The 14,184-nt window shown below is 44.7% G+C and overlaps 1 protein-coding gene across 8 annotated transcripts in view; it reads right to left on the reverse strand.

The window, feature by feature from the left end:
- Nucleotides 1-14,184, reverse strand: part of fbn1 (fibrillin 1) — a 62,694-nt gene that overhangs the window by 28,313 nt on the left and 20,197 nt on the right. For 6 of the 8 annotated variants that reach the window (XM_060071628.1, XM_060071626.1, XM_060071625.1 and 3 more), the window contains exons 10-30: nucleotides 13,886-14,038; nucleotides 13,499-13,771; nucleotides 12,887-13,033; nucleotides 12,373-12,492; nucleotides 11,997-12,122; nucleotides 11,704-11,826; nucleotides 9,831-9,953; nucleotides 8,731-8,883; nucleotides 7,996-8,049; nucleotides 7,770-7,895; nucleotides 7,483-7,608; nucleotides 7,239-7,358; nucleotides 6,874-7,011; nucleotides 6,510-6,560; nucleotides 6,262-6,387; nucleotides 5,408-5,635; nucleotides 4,481-4,606; nucleotides 3,394-3,522; nucleotides 2,340-2,465; nucleotides 713-838; nucleotides 464-586 (exon numbers count right to left, since the gene is read on the reverse strand). In XM_060071628.1, coding sequence (XP_059927611.1) covers nucleotides 464-586; nucleotides 713-838; nucleotides 2,340-2,465; nucleotides 3,394-3,522; nucleotides 4,481-4,606; nucleotides 5,408-5,635; nucleotides 6,262-6,387; nucleotides 6,510-6,560; nucleotides 6,874-7,011; nucleotides 7,239-7,358; nucleotides 7,483-7,608; nucleotides 7,770-7,895; nucleotides 7,996-8,049; nucleotides 8,731-8,883; nucleotides 9,831-9,953; nucleotides 11,704-11,826; nucleotides 11,997-12,122; nucleotides 12,373-12,492; nucleotides 12,887-13,033; nucleotides 13,499-13,771; nucleotides 13,886-14,038 — 2,817 coding nt within the window. The remainder of the gene's footprint in view (nucleotides 1-463; nucleotides 587-712; nucleotides 839-2,339; nucleotides 2,466-3,393; nucleotides 3,523-4,480; nucleotides 4,607-5,407; nucleotides 5,636-6,261; nucleotides 6,388-6,509; nucleotides 6,561-6,873; nucleotides 7,012-7,238; nucleotides 7,359-7,482; nucleotides 7,609-7,769; nucleotides 7,896-7,995; nucleotides 8,050-8,730; nucleotides 8,884-9,830; nucleotides 9,954-11,703; nucleotides 11,827-11,996; nucleotides 12,123-12,372; nucleotides 12,493-12,886; nucleotides 13,034-13,498; nucleotides 13,772-13,885; nucleotides 14,039-14,184) is intronic. The other 2 variants (XM_060071621.1, XM_060071623.1) reach the window with 2 other exon arrangements.

Here is a 14,184-nt window from a genome sequence, read left to right on the forward strand (position 1 = left end):
GGAATTCAGAGTATGTTGGGTGTAACAAGCTAGATAGAATGGAACTGAGTCACTTCAGGTGTGTACTTTTTAATGTAGCAAATAGAGTATCACACTGAGGTCATGGTGTGACATGACAGCCTTCCTGGATCAAATATATTTTCCAACATGTGTGCCAAAGGAGGGCTGAAGAGGCTGACTGTCTATTTGTGTGACTATCCCAAAGCCTCACAAAATGGCCGTCATTCAGATATTTATGAAGTGACATCAGAGTAGTGAGTCAGAGTCGCGTGGAGCTTGGCTCTGTCAATTAGCAACACATGGTACCTTGTGCGGACTAAGTGGGAGACAGATTGGAGGATAGAGAGACAGGCAGACGGATGGACGGACAGACATAGAAACAGAGTCAGTGAACCATATGGAACGAGACAGAAAAAAAGAGACAGACAAACGGAGGGACAGACCGACAGACAGAGAGGCAGACCTATGCAGCTCCTCAGGTCAGGCATCAGGGCGTAGCCACTCTGACAGCTGCACTCGTAGCTTCCCTCTGAGTTGGTGCAGAACATCTCACAGCCGCCGTTCTCAATGGTGCATTCATCGATGTCTTGGGACAGAAAGTGACACGTGTTCAATCCCCATGTGTTAGCCCGTCCCCATCAACAGGACAGGGCCATGGTAACGGCACTGCATCATCCACAAACACAACACAAACACAAGAGCAGTGACCCACCGACGCATTCCAGTCTGCTCTCCGTGGATTTGTATCCAGTGTCGCAGAAGCACTGGTAGCGGCCCACCATGTTGATACACTGGCCGTTTCTGCACAGCCTGTCGCTCAGCTCACACTCGTTGATGTCTGGAAGGGTGTCAAGTAGGGCCATGGTCACATACAAATGTATAGAACACGCAAACACACACACAATGAATTTGACATTGAGCCCATTCATTCATAAAACAACTTTAGTGCCAATTTAGTTTAGGACTTAGAGAGATACACACGTACTTCAATTGATTCCATGATCCTTAAACGTTAATATCATTTTTTTCATTTTGTATTTGGTGCTGCATGAACCTATCTCATTTTCAAAAAATACATCCAGTATACGTAGCCAGGGTGCAGGGTAAAGATATTGAATATGATTTGCTTTTGGGGCAATGCAGTAGCCCCCGTTACTTTCTTTGACCATTTACACATTTTTTCCCTTATTATTCCATGTGTCTATACTGTATGCTTTGCTGTACAGACTGTGTATTGTCAGCATATAGTATTTTGGTGACATCATTGGCTGTGTATATATCCTTGATGGCTGCGCCCTAAAGGCCAAAGAGTTCATTTTTTAAAAATAATTACTACAATGTTGACTCTGTACGCTTTTGGTCATTGTACAGTAGTAAAGAGTGGAAACACATATGTAAATTGAATTCCCATCATATTTTGTTCCACTTTGAAGCTTCCCTGAGCCTAATTCTGTGGACTGTGAGTTAAGATTACAAAATACAATCCACCCCAACGTGATTTGTCGTCTATCCCCATTCAAATAGCCCTGTATCAGATGAGAGTGAGAATAGGAGTTTAAATTATCCTGGACAGAGGAGACCAGTAAAAGGAGATTTCCTCTCAATATTTATCAATAGATTACATTCATAAACACTTCAACGCAACACTATCTCAACAGTTTCCTTTAAAAGATTAAAGGATAATAGCAAATGATTACCTCAGTATCTATGAATTGGAGAAGGATTGTATTTGATTATGTATTTGCTCTAACAGGGTTAGCTTGTAATAAAGAATATACACAAGCTGCAAAAAGTGGTTAATGTGAATGAGGTAATATATGTGTAAACCACACTAAGTTAGGTCATTGAAATGACATATACAAGCAGAATGAATAACTGGCTCATCATTGTTTCAGGGTCTTAATGAGCTCACACACACACACAAACACACTCATACACGCACGCACACAAGCATGCAGGCAATCATTCACACACACTCACACACACAAGCACGCAGGCAATCATTCACACACACACACACACACACACACACACACACACACACACACACACACACACACACACACACACACACACACACACACACACCTACACACACATACAAACACACACAAAAACACACACACGATACACACAAAATACAATCAGCTCATCAATAAAATTGTTTACACATAGGGCATTCAAATACCCATGATCTGGCTTCACCCCACCCTTTCAAAACAACCAAAGAACCCGAGTCAGGCCACACTAAACCCAGAGAACAGTAGGACCTATTAGTTCACAGCCTTGTAGTTTATCGGATTGATCAGCAGAGAGAAGGACCGGGGACAGTCACTTACCTAGACAGGCGGTGCCGTCAGTGGAGACCTGGTGACCGTCCGGACACTCGCACTCGAAGCTGCCCTCCAGGTTCACGCACAGACCCCCGCGACACAGCAGGGGGTTGGTCTCACACTCGTCAATGTCTGGGAGGACAGGTTAACACTTACTAACTGGCAAAAGATCATGTCCCCATTTTGAGTGTGCCCACCCGGTGTTGACTGAAATGTTAACATAAGTTATCAGATGTAGACACAAATTATTCTAATGATGGGGACAACATTTTTTATTAGAACTTATAATGACACATATCGGCCTTTGTTGTAGCTTTGGATATCCCCCTTGTATGCAACAAGGTTCATGCAACTAACCCCAGCTATCTTCAAGACATAGAGCGGGTCAGAGACTGGAAGGCAGTTTTCTGTGGTGGGAAGGACTCTCAAACATCCTAATGGTTCTTAACATAATAAACACAACTCTGTCCCTCCTTAATTCCCTCTACTCCCCTATCTCTGTGTGTGGTTGTGAGTGCATATCTTTCTTTCTCTAGCTGTGTATCCGTCTCTCTTCCGTTTCTCTCTCTGTTCCTTTCACCCCTCTGTTTTTGTCGTATACTCAATTTATCTTCCCAAATACATCTATCCCATGTCAATTCCTTTGTCAGTCTCTATGTCTCTCTATATTTCTCCATCTGTCTCTCATCTCCTTCCCCTCTTTCTCTCTCGCTCTCCCCTCTGATTACATCAGGCATAATGTAGAGCATGACTAGCATCCACACCCAGGGACCCTGTAGGCCCAGAAGGGAAGAGGAAGTGACTGTGATATGGGGCTAGTGCGGTTCTAAAAGAATAGCGTGTTCTACAGAACCCCTCCACCATTTAGAGTCCTTCACAGCGATGGGCCTTCAGATCCCAGACGCTGACCCCTTGAAAAGAGACAGTTGCTGTAAAGGACTTCTGTAGACTACATAGGAATTCCTGTGAGTGTATGAGTGTGTGAGTGAGTGATTGAGAGAGAGAGTGTTACGGCGTGCGTGTGTGCACATTTGTTTGTGTCTGTGGTTTGGCCTCTTACCCATGCAGTTCTTCATCATCATGAAGCCACTCTCATATCCCTGGAAGCACTTGCACTCAAAGTCTCCCGGTGTGTTCACACACGTGCCCTGGCCACACAGGTCAGGCGAGATGCGACACTCGTCGATGTCTGCAAGGGAACAAGAGAGCAAAGGAAATATGTGTATTCCAATGCATGTTTTTTTTACTTTAGTGGTTCTACGATAGTGTACCCTAGCAATCTTAAACCAAATCCAAAATAATGCTGTTGAATGAAAACTTTTCCTTTTCCATGTATATATTGATCCATAAAGAGAGAGAGCAGAAAAGCGCAATATTTTGAAATGAAACAACTTGGACTCAAAAGACGACCCTTTCCGCTCTAACAAATGACATGGTACCTAAAGCCCCTTAAAATATGTTGAGTTAATTAATTTGGATATCTTCACTTGACAAAAATAAGATATTGTTTGTTCCACTATTGACTGATGGGAAAATCAACCAAAGTGTACTATCTTACATCTCTCTAATCTTAGTGGGCGGCTTCACCAGACAGAATGAACAGGATCTGGTTAGTTCTGTACCAAAGATAATATCTAGTGCAGTGCTTGACCACACCTTTTAAGTAATGGGGAACAATATCCTTGGTCTCTCTCTGTAGTAGAGAAGCTAATTATACACAGATTTAAAGAGCCAAACTCTCTTTCAAAGTTCTCTCAATAGTCAATGCCTCTGAGAAAACTCAACAGTTTGACTTGTTTTCCCCCTTTCACTAGTTTTCTGGTAACATTGAATGACATGGAAGGCTTTTTGCGCTGCACATGTTGGGAGAGTTGAGACCTAACAATGTGAACGATGTGCATGCACTACAACCATCGACCGTACTGATCAGAACTAATGAGTGTGGTCACGCTCTAAATAACTGTATACAATCCCAGATAGCAATGGAAAACTCAAAACGAGCAGTTGGTGTTGGAATACTCCAATGGAATTGTTTGTATTGCTGTCTTTTTTTGTGATGAAATTAAGAAACTCTGGTCTATCTAATCCGGAATAGGCCGTCAAAGGTCCGCATGATAAGCCAGCAGGTTGGGTCCTCCGCCACTGACCAGTGCAATTCTTCTCGTCGTGGTCCAGAGAGTAGCCGCTGTCACAGCGACAGCGGAAGCTGCCGATGGTGTTCCGGCACCGTCCGTTGCTGCACAGGCTGTTGATCATCCTGCACTCGTTTATATCTGAGACGCAGACGGAGAGACACACAGACAGGCAGAGTCACACAGGCAGACCGGCAGAGAGAAAGAAAGACAGACAGACAGACAGACAGACAGACAGACAGACAGACAGACAGACAGACAGACAGACAGACAGACAGACAGACAGACAGACAGACAGGCAGACAGACAGACAGGCAGGCAGAGAGACAGGTATAGAGACGGACAGACAGACAGACAGACAGACAGACAGACAGACAGACAGGCAGAGTCACACAGGCAGACCGGCATAGAGAAAAAAAAGACAGACAGTCAGGCAGACAGACAGGTATAGAGACGGACAGACATATAGACAGACAGACAGACAGACAGACAGACAGACAGACAGACAGACAGACAGACAGGCAGAGTCACACAGGCAGACCGGCATAGAGAAAGAAAGACAGACAGTCAGGCAGACAGACAGGTATAGAGACGGACAGACAGACAGACAGGCAGGCAGGCAGACAGACAGACAGACAGACAGACAGGCAGGCAGAGAGACAGACAGGAAGAAACAGGCAGACAGAGAGACAGTGAGATATACAGAAAGTGAGACAGACAGGCAGGCAGACAGACAGGTAGAGACAGACAGTAAGACGGGCCGACAAACCACAACAGGTCTTATTAATCATGAACAATGCTTTTTTGAATATTTAGAGATTTTTCACAGTACAGTATTTGTAGTCCTATTATTTGTGTGTGTGTGTGTGTGTGTGTGTGTGTGTGTGTGTGTGTGTGTGTGTGTGTGTGTGTGTGTGTGTGTTTGGGTGATTGATACCGTACCTTTGAGGAAGGGCCTGCCGTTGATGAAGTCCCCCCTGTGGGAGAAGCCTGGGCCCCGGGGACACAGCTGGTTGTAGTCCTGGGTACCTTTCTCTGGACACTCGTCACATTCTGGGCCCCAGGCTACGCCCACAGAGCAGCAGCACGCGTCGACGCGATGCTTGCCCCCAATAGGGGCCGCACAGCGCTCGTCCTCGTGGGTCAGGTAGCAGTGCTCTGTGCGCAGGTCTGGGGGCCACAGAGACGTTCATGCATTGCATGTTAAAAGAGCTTTCAATGCCGTACCAGATTTAGTAAAAAAAAAAACTAAAAGGCCCTATCAAACAGAAGCTGGGGGACATTTTTCTAACGTCTTTCGTGACGCGTCTGTGTAAAACTGGAGGCTGGGGTTGCACAAAGGTTTTCAAATTGTGTGAGGGTATGTCACGGGGACCAGGGAAATAGATAAAGATTCTAGATATTTGTTTCCATGAAAAACCGAGTCTAGCTCACAATCACCATGCTATGAGTTTCAGTTGACAATACATTGAATGAATGGGACTGATTATTCATATTTGTGTTTACTTTACAGAAGTAATCACAAAAAATAAATTTGGCCACACTTATTTGGAAAATACCTACATTTATGATTTTAATTTTCAGAATGATTTGTTTGTGTGTGCTTGTATTGAAGTTATTCATTCATAGGTTACCCAATTGGGACTTTCAGAGAGCTAATTTCTGGGCACTTTAGTTCTTTGGTAAATGCTCCTGTAAAGTGTATCTATGGTTATAGTATTTCAACAGCAGAGCACAGATGTATTGGGTGAGTTTTGTGAGTGTTAATGTAATACGAGTTAGAATAAGGTACCAACCAATACATGTCCTGCCACTGGCGTCCACGGTCATGCCAGCGGGGCACTGGCAGATGAAGGAGCCCTGATTGTTGACGCAATTCCCATTGACGCACACCCCAGGAAACACCTCGCACTCATTCACGTCTGGTGAGAGGGGCAACAACACACATTTTTAACCCTTTGGATGTTGTTCTCACGTTAGCATATTTGCTAAATGTTCATTAGCATAGCATAAACAAAGAGTTGAGGCTCAATTAATATAGTACCTTCACAGAGATTTCCTTTGACTCTGGCGTAGCCCTTGCTGCAGAAAGGATCTGGGGAAACGAAAGAGTCAGTGAGAATGACCGGACAGAAATACTCTAAATGAGACCAACAGCTGCTGTTGCTCCATTGTCATCCCTGTTTATTTTTGTATCACAAAAATGTGTTTAATATTGCATTGTTTGGATCTACGATCAGACACAACAACTATGGCCCAGAAAGATCCCACTTCGTGTTTCTCTGCAAAGATTGAATGCAATGTAGGGAACACTGAAGGATTTCTCTTTCTATACTCTCAAAACTCTAACATCGGGTGCCCGAGGACAGAGGACCATAAGGCATGGAGACCCGCCCTACAGGGCCTACCTGCTTCACAGCGCCCACAGGGGCTTCCCCAGGCCTCCCCCAGGGTGGAGCAGCAGTGGGACTTGAGCGTAGCCCCGTTGATGTTGACCTCACACCTCTCGTTGATCATCTTCAGCCAGCATGTGCCTTTAGTGGTCTCTAGTTACATTCCACATAAACAGTTGGTGAACTCATGAATACTTAAAATGTTCTTTTTTTTCTCTCAGCGTTGCAGCGTTGACTATGACGGGTGACAAAACATGAGATTTGTATTATATTTGAATTGCGTGTAACAATACTCTGTCTTTTGCACACTCGATGTCACAATGAATGTGTTGGTAGCATGTGTACCTCCTGCAGATGGCATAACTTCAAGTTCCTCTTACCTATACACTGTAACCCAGTGGTGTCCAGTGTGCTGCCTGACGTACACAGACACACAAAGGACCCCGGGCTGTTCAGACAATCCCCGTTCACACATGGGCTGGACAAACACTCGTTGACGTCTGAAAGAGAACAAAATGGGGGGTCAAGTCTCACCTCGCGTGCTTCTTTCCCCTCCCACAGAGATGTTAGATGAAGGAATATCGTGTTGTGAACACAGACGAATGAAGCGAGCATCGATCTCACCATCGCAGACATCCGTCTGGGTATCGAAGCGGTATCCTGGCGGGCAGTGGCAGCTGAAGCTCCCTGGTGTGTTCCTACACAGGCCGTTGTCACACAGCAGTCTGTTTACCAGACACTCGTCAATGTCTGGAAAGCCACCGCACAATCACAAATTACACCTCACGCTTCCATGATACTTTAAGCTGATAACCATTTTATAACTAAAAGTCTTTATAACTAAAAGGCCGTTGTTTAAGGCCAGAGGTGTCAGTGGTTATAGTTCAGGTGCTGCTGTTCGTGTTACCCACCTACACAGCTCTTCCCAGTGATGTCCACCTCAAAGCCTGCGTTGCAGTTACACTTGTATGTTCTCAGCATGTTCTCACACACACCGTTGTGACAGATGTCAGGGTCCAGGGCACACTCGTTAATATCTGGGGAGGTCAGGCGTTACGCTGATTGGTCTGCTTTAATTTTACACAACAGAAAACATTGGAACAATCAAAAAAAGGACCAAACCCTAAAGCCATTTACCTCTGCCATCACTGGTTGTGCCAAGGTCATTTGGGCACAGGCCCTGGAATTCCGCTGTAAGGCACAAAACATGTGATCCAGTATAAAGTATAATCTTTATAAACATATGTAAACACATATACTGAACATCCTAAAAACTACAAATCTCTCTACTTCGTAAAGAGATCTCAAAGCAGGAAATGCAATAGCATATCATTATCCATTTCCAGGCCTTCTTATTTAGCTGCAATGTATATAAAACAGCCGCTTTAATGTGGAACGGCTCCGGAATCTTTTGATATGAAGACTTTAATTGTCCTGAACTAATGAGAAGTGACTTGCTGTGTGGGTGTGGGTGCATTCGTGTGTGTGTCCACATGGTTTTAGGGGTTAGTGGGTGTAACTGTGGGTGTAACCGTGTATGTGTGTGTGCGTACGTGTATGCGTGTGTGTTTGTCTGTGTGTTTGTCTGTGTGTTTGTGTCTGTGAGTGTGTTTCTGTGCAGTGTTTGTGTGTGTGTGTGTGTGTGTGTGTGTGTGTGTGTGTGTGTGTGTGTGTGTGTGTGTGTGTGTGTGTGTGCGGCATATACTCTTGTGTGTCAGTGAGATTGTTGTCATGTAGGCATGTGTTTGTGTGTGTTTGTGTTTTTGCGTGTGTGTGTCTCTCTCTATGTGTGTGTGTGTGTGAGTGTGTGTGTGTGAGCAGGGTGGGGTTACACTCTGAATGCGTGACCATCAGGGTTTTTAATATCCTTACCAGAGTTTTTGGCCGGGCATGGCTGGCAGGGCTCTCCGAAGGCATACTCCGTACTGGCACAGCAACACTCAGACTTGGTTACTGCTCCGAATAAAGGCTTCACACACTGTCCTCGCTTGTACCCACCGTAACATGAACTGCGCATGTGTGTGTCTGGGAGGGCGAGAAAGACATTACGGATTGAGAAGTAGTGTTGAAAAGGAACATCGGGTCAAATCATATCTGGAACGAAGAATGGGAAATTGGGAAGAGACGAAGAGAGTGTGTGCATGTATGTGTGATTAAGAATGAGAGGCAAGGCCAAAAGCTGAGTCTGTGTGGCAATGATAAACAGACAAACAACGGAATAAAAAACAAACAGTTGTCGATCTCAATCTTATCCAGCCTTGGATTTCATGCATTCCCTTGCGCTGATCTCATCATGAGCTCAACTGACCCAGGCATAAGTCCTACTGGAAGCCTAACAGCATTTCAACACTTTGGCACAACACCCCAATTAAATGTCATCGAGGGAATGCAGGAATGTAGAAAATGGGGACAAAAACAAATGAGAGGTGGAAAAGTAAGGTGTCCTTGATTAAAGATGATGATAATCACCAAGGGTGTTGTCACTGTTGTGATGGTGTTGTTACTGTGGTGTTGATGGTGTTGTGGTAATAATCCTGTTACTTTGGTGATGGTGTTGTTACTGCGGTCAGTGTTGGTGATGTTAACGCGGTGATACAGTGGTCACCATAGAGAGATTATTTTCTATAGTATATACTAAATTATAGAATAGAATATATCTTGATTTATATAGTTAACAGAAACCCTGATCAGCCAATGGATTTTTTACACGTTTTTAAACCTTGAAAAAGTCACCAAGAATCCTCAATGTGCCGCATAAATATATCATATGATTGGACGAAGGGTCTGTCCTGACAAAACACATTGCCTATGCAAAAAATCGTAATCAACATTTTTGTCGTTTTGTCATCCCTAGTCGTCTATGTGGTGCCGTGCGGCTACATCTGCTCTCCCCTCATTGGAAAGTGGAGAAAGGCGCAGGTGCTCAGAAACAGACCCAATGTGGACATGGGCCGTAAGAGGGGGTTACTTACCAACACAGACCCGGCCGTCGAGTCCCACGGCCAGGCCAGGCATACAGTCACAGCGGAAAGAGCCCTCTGTGTTCACACAGCGGCCATTCATGCACATACCAGGAGTCTCACACTCATCAATGTCTGGAGCCGTGACCGAGAAAGAGGGGGAGAAGAGACAGGGGTTAGTGGTGAACCTGTGACCACTTGGTCACTGTTCAAGAGTGACTCAAAGGTTGTATCGCGCTGTCACTGCGGTAACAGTGCAATCACCTCATCAAAAAGTAAATTACCGGCATGGAGACCTACAGATATGATGTGAGGAAGATATGAGTTCTGAAATCGTACTTACAACCATGGAAAAGATGCTACTAAACACAGTTACCACTTAAACAGGCAGGCATTTTTGATAGTGCATACCAATTGAATGTCTGCCTAAGAATGTCTGAGGAGAATTGAAAACCAATAACCATCCCCAGCTAGATCCAGGTATTTCGAAGTAAGGTTTTCATTGTTTGTGCACTTGCTTGATATTCATATCGGAATGAGTTTAGTGTCTCACAACCACGGTGCATTTCTATCACAGGGCCAGTGGTGGAGTGGCGGAGTATGTCTCCAATAAAGAAAGTAATGTTTGCACCACAAACACCACCGCAGACCCCAATCAGCGTGTCTGCAAATACAGAACAATTGAATGTTGTACAGATGTGAAATCGGACCCGTGTTTTTTTTCAAATGAAGGTGGTTCATTCGTTTTGCTGTTTGGAAGCACGGGCCAACTCTGCAGCAAAGAGTCAGATGGATGACCTCAGTCAAGAAAACAACCTCCCTATGGCTCTATCGGCCTTGTGCTACCATTATCTAAATGAGGATACTACACGATGACATGATGCTTGTGATGTCTGGGTGTGTCGGGATATGGGGGAGGTTTTCCTTGGAGTAGGGGTACTGGAGCTCCACTAGACTACCGTCTTAGTCATGACTGCATATATCAGCACCCTCCACCCACACAGCTTATTTATTCAACACTTACTTGGACCAGTTCAGTATTTCGCAGCACATCTACACTCCAAAGCAACATGGTACCAAATGCTCTGTTAATGGTTAGCGTTTTTTTATGTTAAACTATTATACACGAAGGCATTCGTTGTTATTTAATGTTTTTTTCTTTTTTATCAAGGGTCTTAGGGCGTCTTGTTCACTTTCACAGCAACAGTTGATTCCAATGCAGTTTTATTTTTTTACTAGGCATTGTCATAGGATCAGGCTGAACATCTCCTCTTTAGTCGTTAGCTGGAGTGCTTCTGTAGTGTCATGGTTCGGGCAGAAACCAACCATATTATTCCCTCTCTGTTCAGCAAGTTCAGAGCAGGGTTGCTGTAAGCGCTTCTCAGAAGTGCTGAGCTCCAGCTCTCTGCTACCTACAGCTGGCCCGGTCTGTGTGTGTAGGGATTTTTCCAGGGCTTTTAGGGGGATTTTTCACTGGCTGTTCTGAGAAGCACATCATAGAGAGACTGGGAAACCCAAAGAACAATCAAAGTAGACACTTTCCAGACTAACCCAACAAAACATGGAGCTTCAAACTCACATGCCAGGAATACATCTGATGAATGCTAAAGTATGAAATGCTAAATGTATTTTCTTCACCAAGGAGGCAATGCTTTCAGACATATTTTCATATCTGTCTATGAGTTAGTCCATCAGAGTCGAAGCCAGTAATTCAATTTTCCCTTGCTTATCTGTACAATTTTGACCTTCGGACGAATGGTGCGAGGGAATTCCATTACCCCCACTATGAATCTATCCAAGGTGTAGCGTGAAACAAACTGATCTGTTTTCCAGTGAATGATCTCAAAGGCCATTGGATGCCTGTTGAACACTGTAGGATACGCACCTACACACATGCGTCCGCTTGCCATCAGCAGGAAGCCAGGTTTACAGATGCATTTGAAGCTGCCGTCCTCGTTGATACACAGCCCGTTCAGACACATGTTTCTGATCAGGCACTCATCCTGGTCTGAAAATCAACAAAAACTGTGTTTATACAACTTACACACACACAGAAGAATTGTTGTGCGGCAGTTTGGAGGAAAAGCCAACGCATTAACGTGTGTCTAGCAGCCTGATCCATTGCCACAACATAGTATGTGCATAGGTTATTTTGTTTTACGTAGGCTGGGGACACACCTTCACAGTTTTTTCCATCTGCGGTGATCACAAATCCGGCATTGCAGACACAGTGGAAGCTGCCCTCCGTGTTTAGACAGCGTCCATTGTTGCAGATACGCCCGTTGGCCACACACTCGTCAATATCTTAAGAAATATAGCAAAAAGGTGTTAAGCAAGGCTAGGTGTGTGTCAGTTTAAAAGTAGGTCTCTGTTTGTGTATGACAGTCTGTATGTTTTTGTGTGTGCCTGTGTGTGCATGTGTGTGTGTGTGTGTGCGTGTGTATGCTCCTGCATTTGTGTCTGTGTGTGTGTGTGTGTGTTTGTTTGCATGCGTATGGACTAAGTGTGTGTCTGTGTATGTGTTTGTGTGTGTGGTTGTATGTGTGTTTTTCACCTCTACACTCTGTCTTGGTGGCAGTGGTCTGGAAGCCAGGGGGACACTGACAGATGTAGGACCCGGGTGTGTTGACGCATTCTCCGTGCGCACACGGGTTTCTGTCACATTCATTGTTGTCTAGAGAACAACATCAGCATTCGGTGAGCGTCTGATTCTCAACAGGGCTGTTGCATCATTTTTCAATTTTCATATTCCTCAAGAGAGTCGTAGTTAGGTAAAATCCTAAACAATGTATACCGTAACCAAGGCCAATGAAAACAGAGTTTCGCAAGTTCTTGCATGAGAAGCTCTGTGACCGTTTCGATGAACGTTTCTTCCCATAATGACAAATCCTCTCATGATTAATTGCTAAACAATGAACTAAAAAGACGAACATTCAATGCGGCTATGCTTCCAAAATGGAGGCGGTCATTACGAGGTGACGTCGGGACATTCAAGCCCTAACAGGGGCGTTATCATCTTCTTCTGCCTGTGTCGAAGAGAGTATATTCATTCAATGTGAGCCTCTTACCCAGGCACACTCCTCTGCCGTCCAGTTTGAAGCCCATGTTGCACTCGCAGCGGTATCCGATCCCCACCGTGGGGATACACCTCCCACGCAGACACAGGTTTGGGAAGGTCTGGCAGATGTTGGTTATGTTCTGGGATAAGATGAGACCTGGGGACAACGTTCACACAAAAGGACCAAAGACGTTATGAAAACGAATGGCGCATTTAAAGGTCGAAGTGCTAGCGTAATCATGGACTGATGTGAAAAGGCAAAGTCAAAAGATTTAACCATAAGATATATATTGTTAACCAGACCAATTCAACATGTTCAATGATTTAATCATTAAATTACACCTTCAATTTGGATATGAGAATTTACTGTTAAGATTTGGCAAATTTTCCCCATGAATGAAGTGGATTTTTTTAATGCAGCATACCTGGTAGTACATTAACTTGAATGTTCATGCAAACAGACTAGTATTCATTTGTTTGTACCTGTCATGTTTCAACTACTTCCTGCAGGAAGGAAGTAGTCTAAACATGTCAGGTACAAACAAATGAATACAAGTCTGTTTACATGAGAATACAAGTTCATTTATCGAGTTAGACTGAATGAACTTTTTTGAGTTAATACCTGGTACAGGTTGAGGTTGCAGGGGGAGTTGTCCGGGAAAAAGGCCTTGGTTTGGTCCTGGATATTGGCCTGGGAATGGTCCAGGATATGGACCCGGGTTTGGGCCTTGGTTTGGGCCTGGGTACTGGCCTGGGTTTGGGCCTTGGTTTGGGCCTGGGTATGGGCCAGGGCCTGGGTACAGGCCCGGGCCTGGATAAATCCCAGGAATTTGACCAGGATTCAATCCACCATTACCAATACCAGGTAACGGAGTGCACAGTCTGGTGTGCTCATCTGCAATGGAAGACAAATAAAGAGGTCAAACAAGAGAGGGACACATAAGAGCTTGAAAAGCAATCCTTTGTTTCACCCAGGCAGCAAGGGCGGGCAATGTGCAAGAGCCCCAACCTGCTCCCTGGATAGGGCACATCTCTGGGGCAGAGCCGTCCGACCAGCAGCGTCCATTGCCACAGCAGCACTGCATCTTGCTCAGCAGCTCGGAATTCTGGTTAGCACATTGTCCATTTAACAGGCTGTTATAGCAGTATCCACTCCGTGCATCTAGAAGACAAATGGAGAATTATATTTGATTATGGAGAGATGGTACCGGGAAAGTATATTTGCTAGACAGCCAGACTGTTGCTTGCTAGTGTCCCAAATATATAGGGAGTTATTTATACTAAGAGTTAATCCAAACATGGGTGGGT

Source organism: Gadus macrocephalus, chromosome 14 (genome assembly GCF_031168955.1).
Source record: "Gadus macrocephalus chromosome 14, ASM3116895v1".
NCBI classification, from domain to species: domain Eukaryota; kingdom Metazoa; phylum Chordata; class Actinopteri; order Gadiformes; family Gadidae; genus Gadus; species Gadus macrocephalus.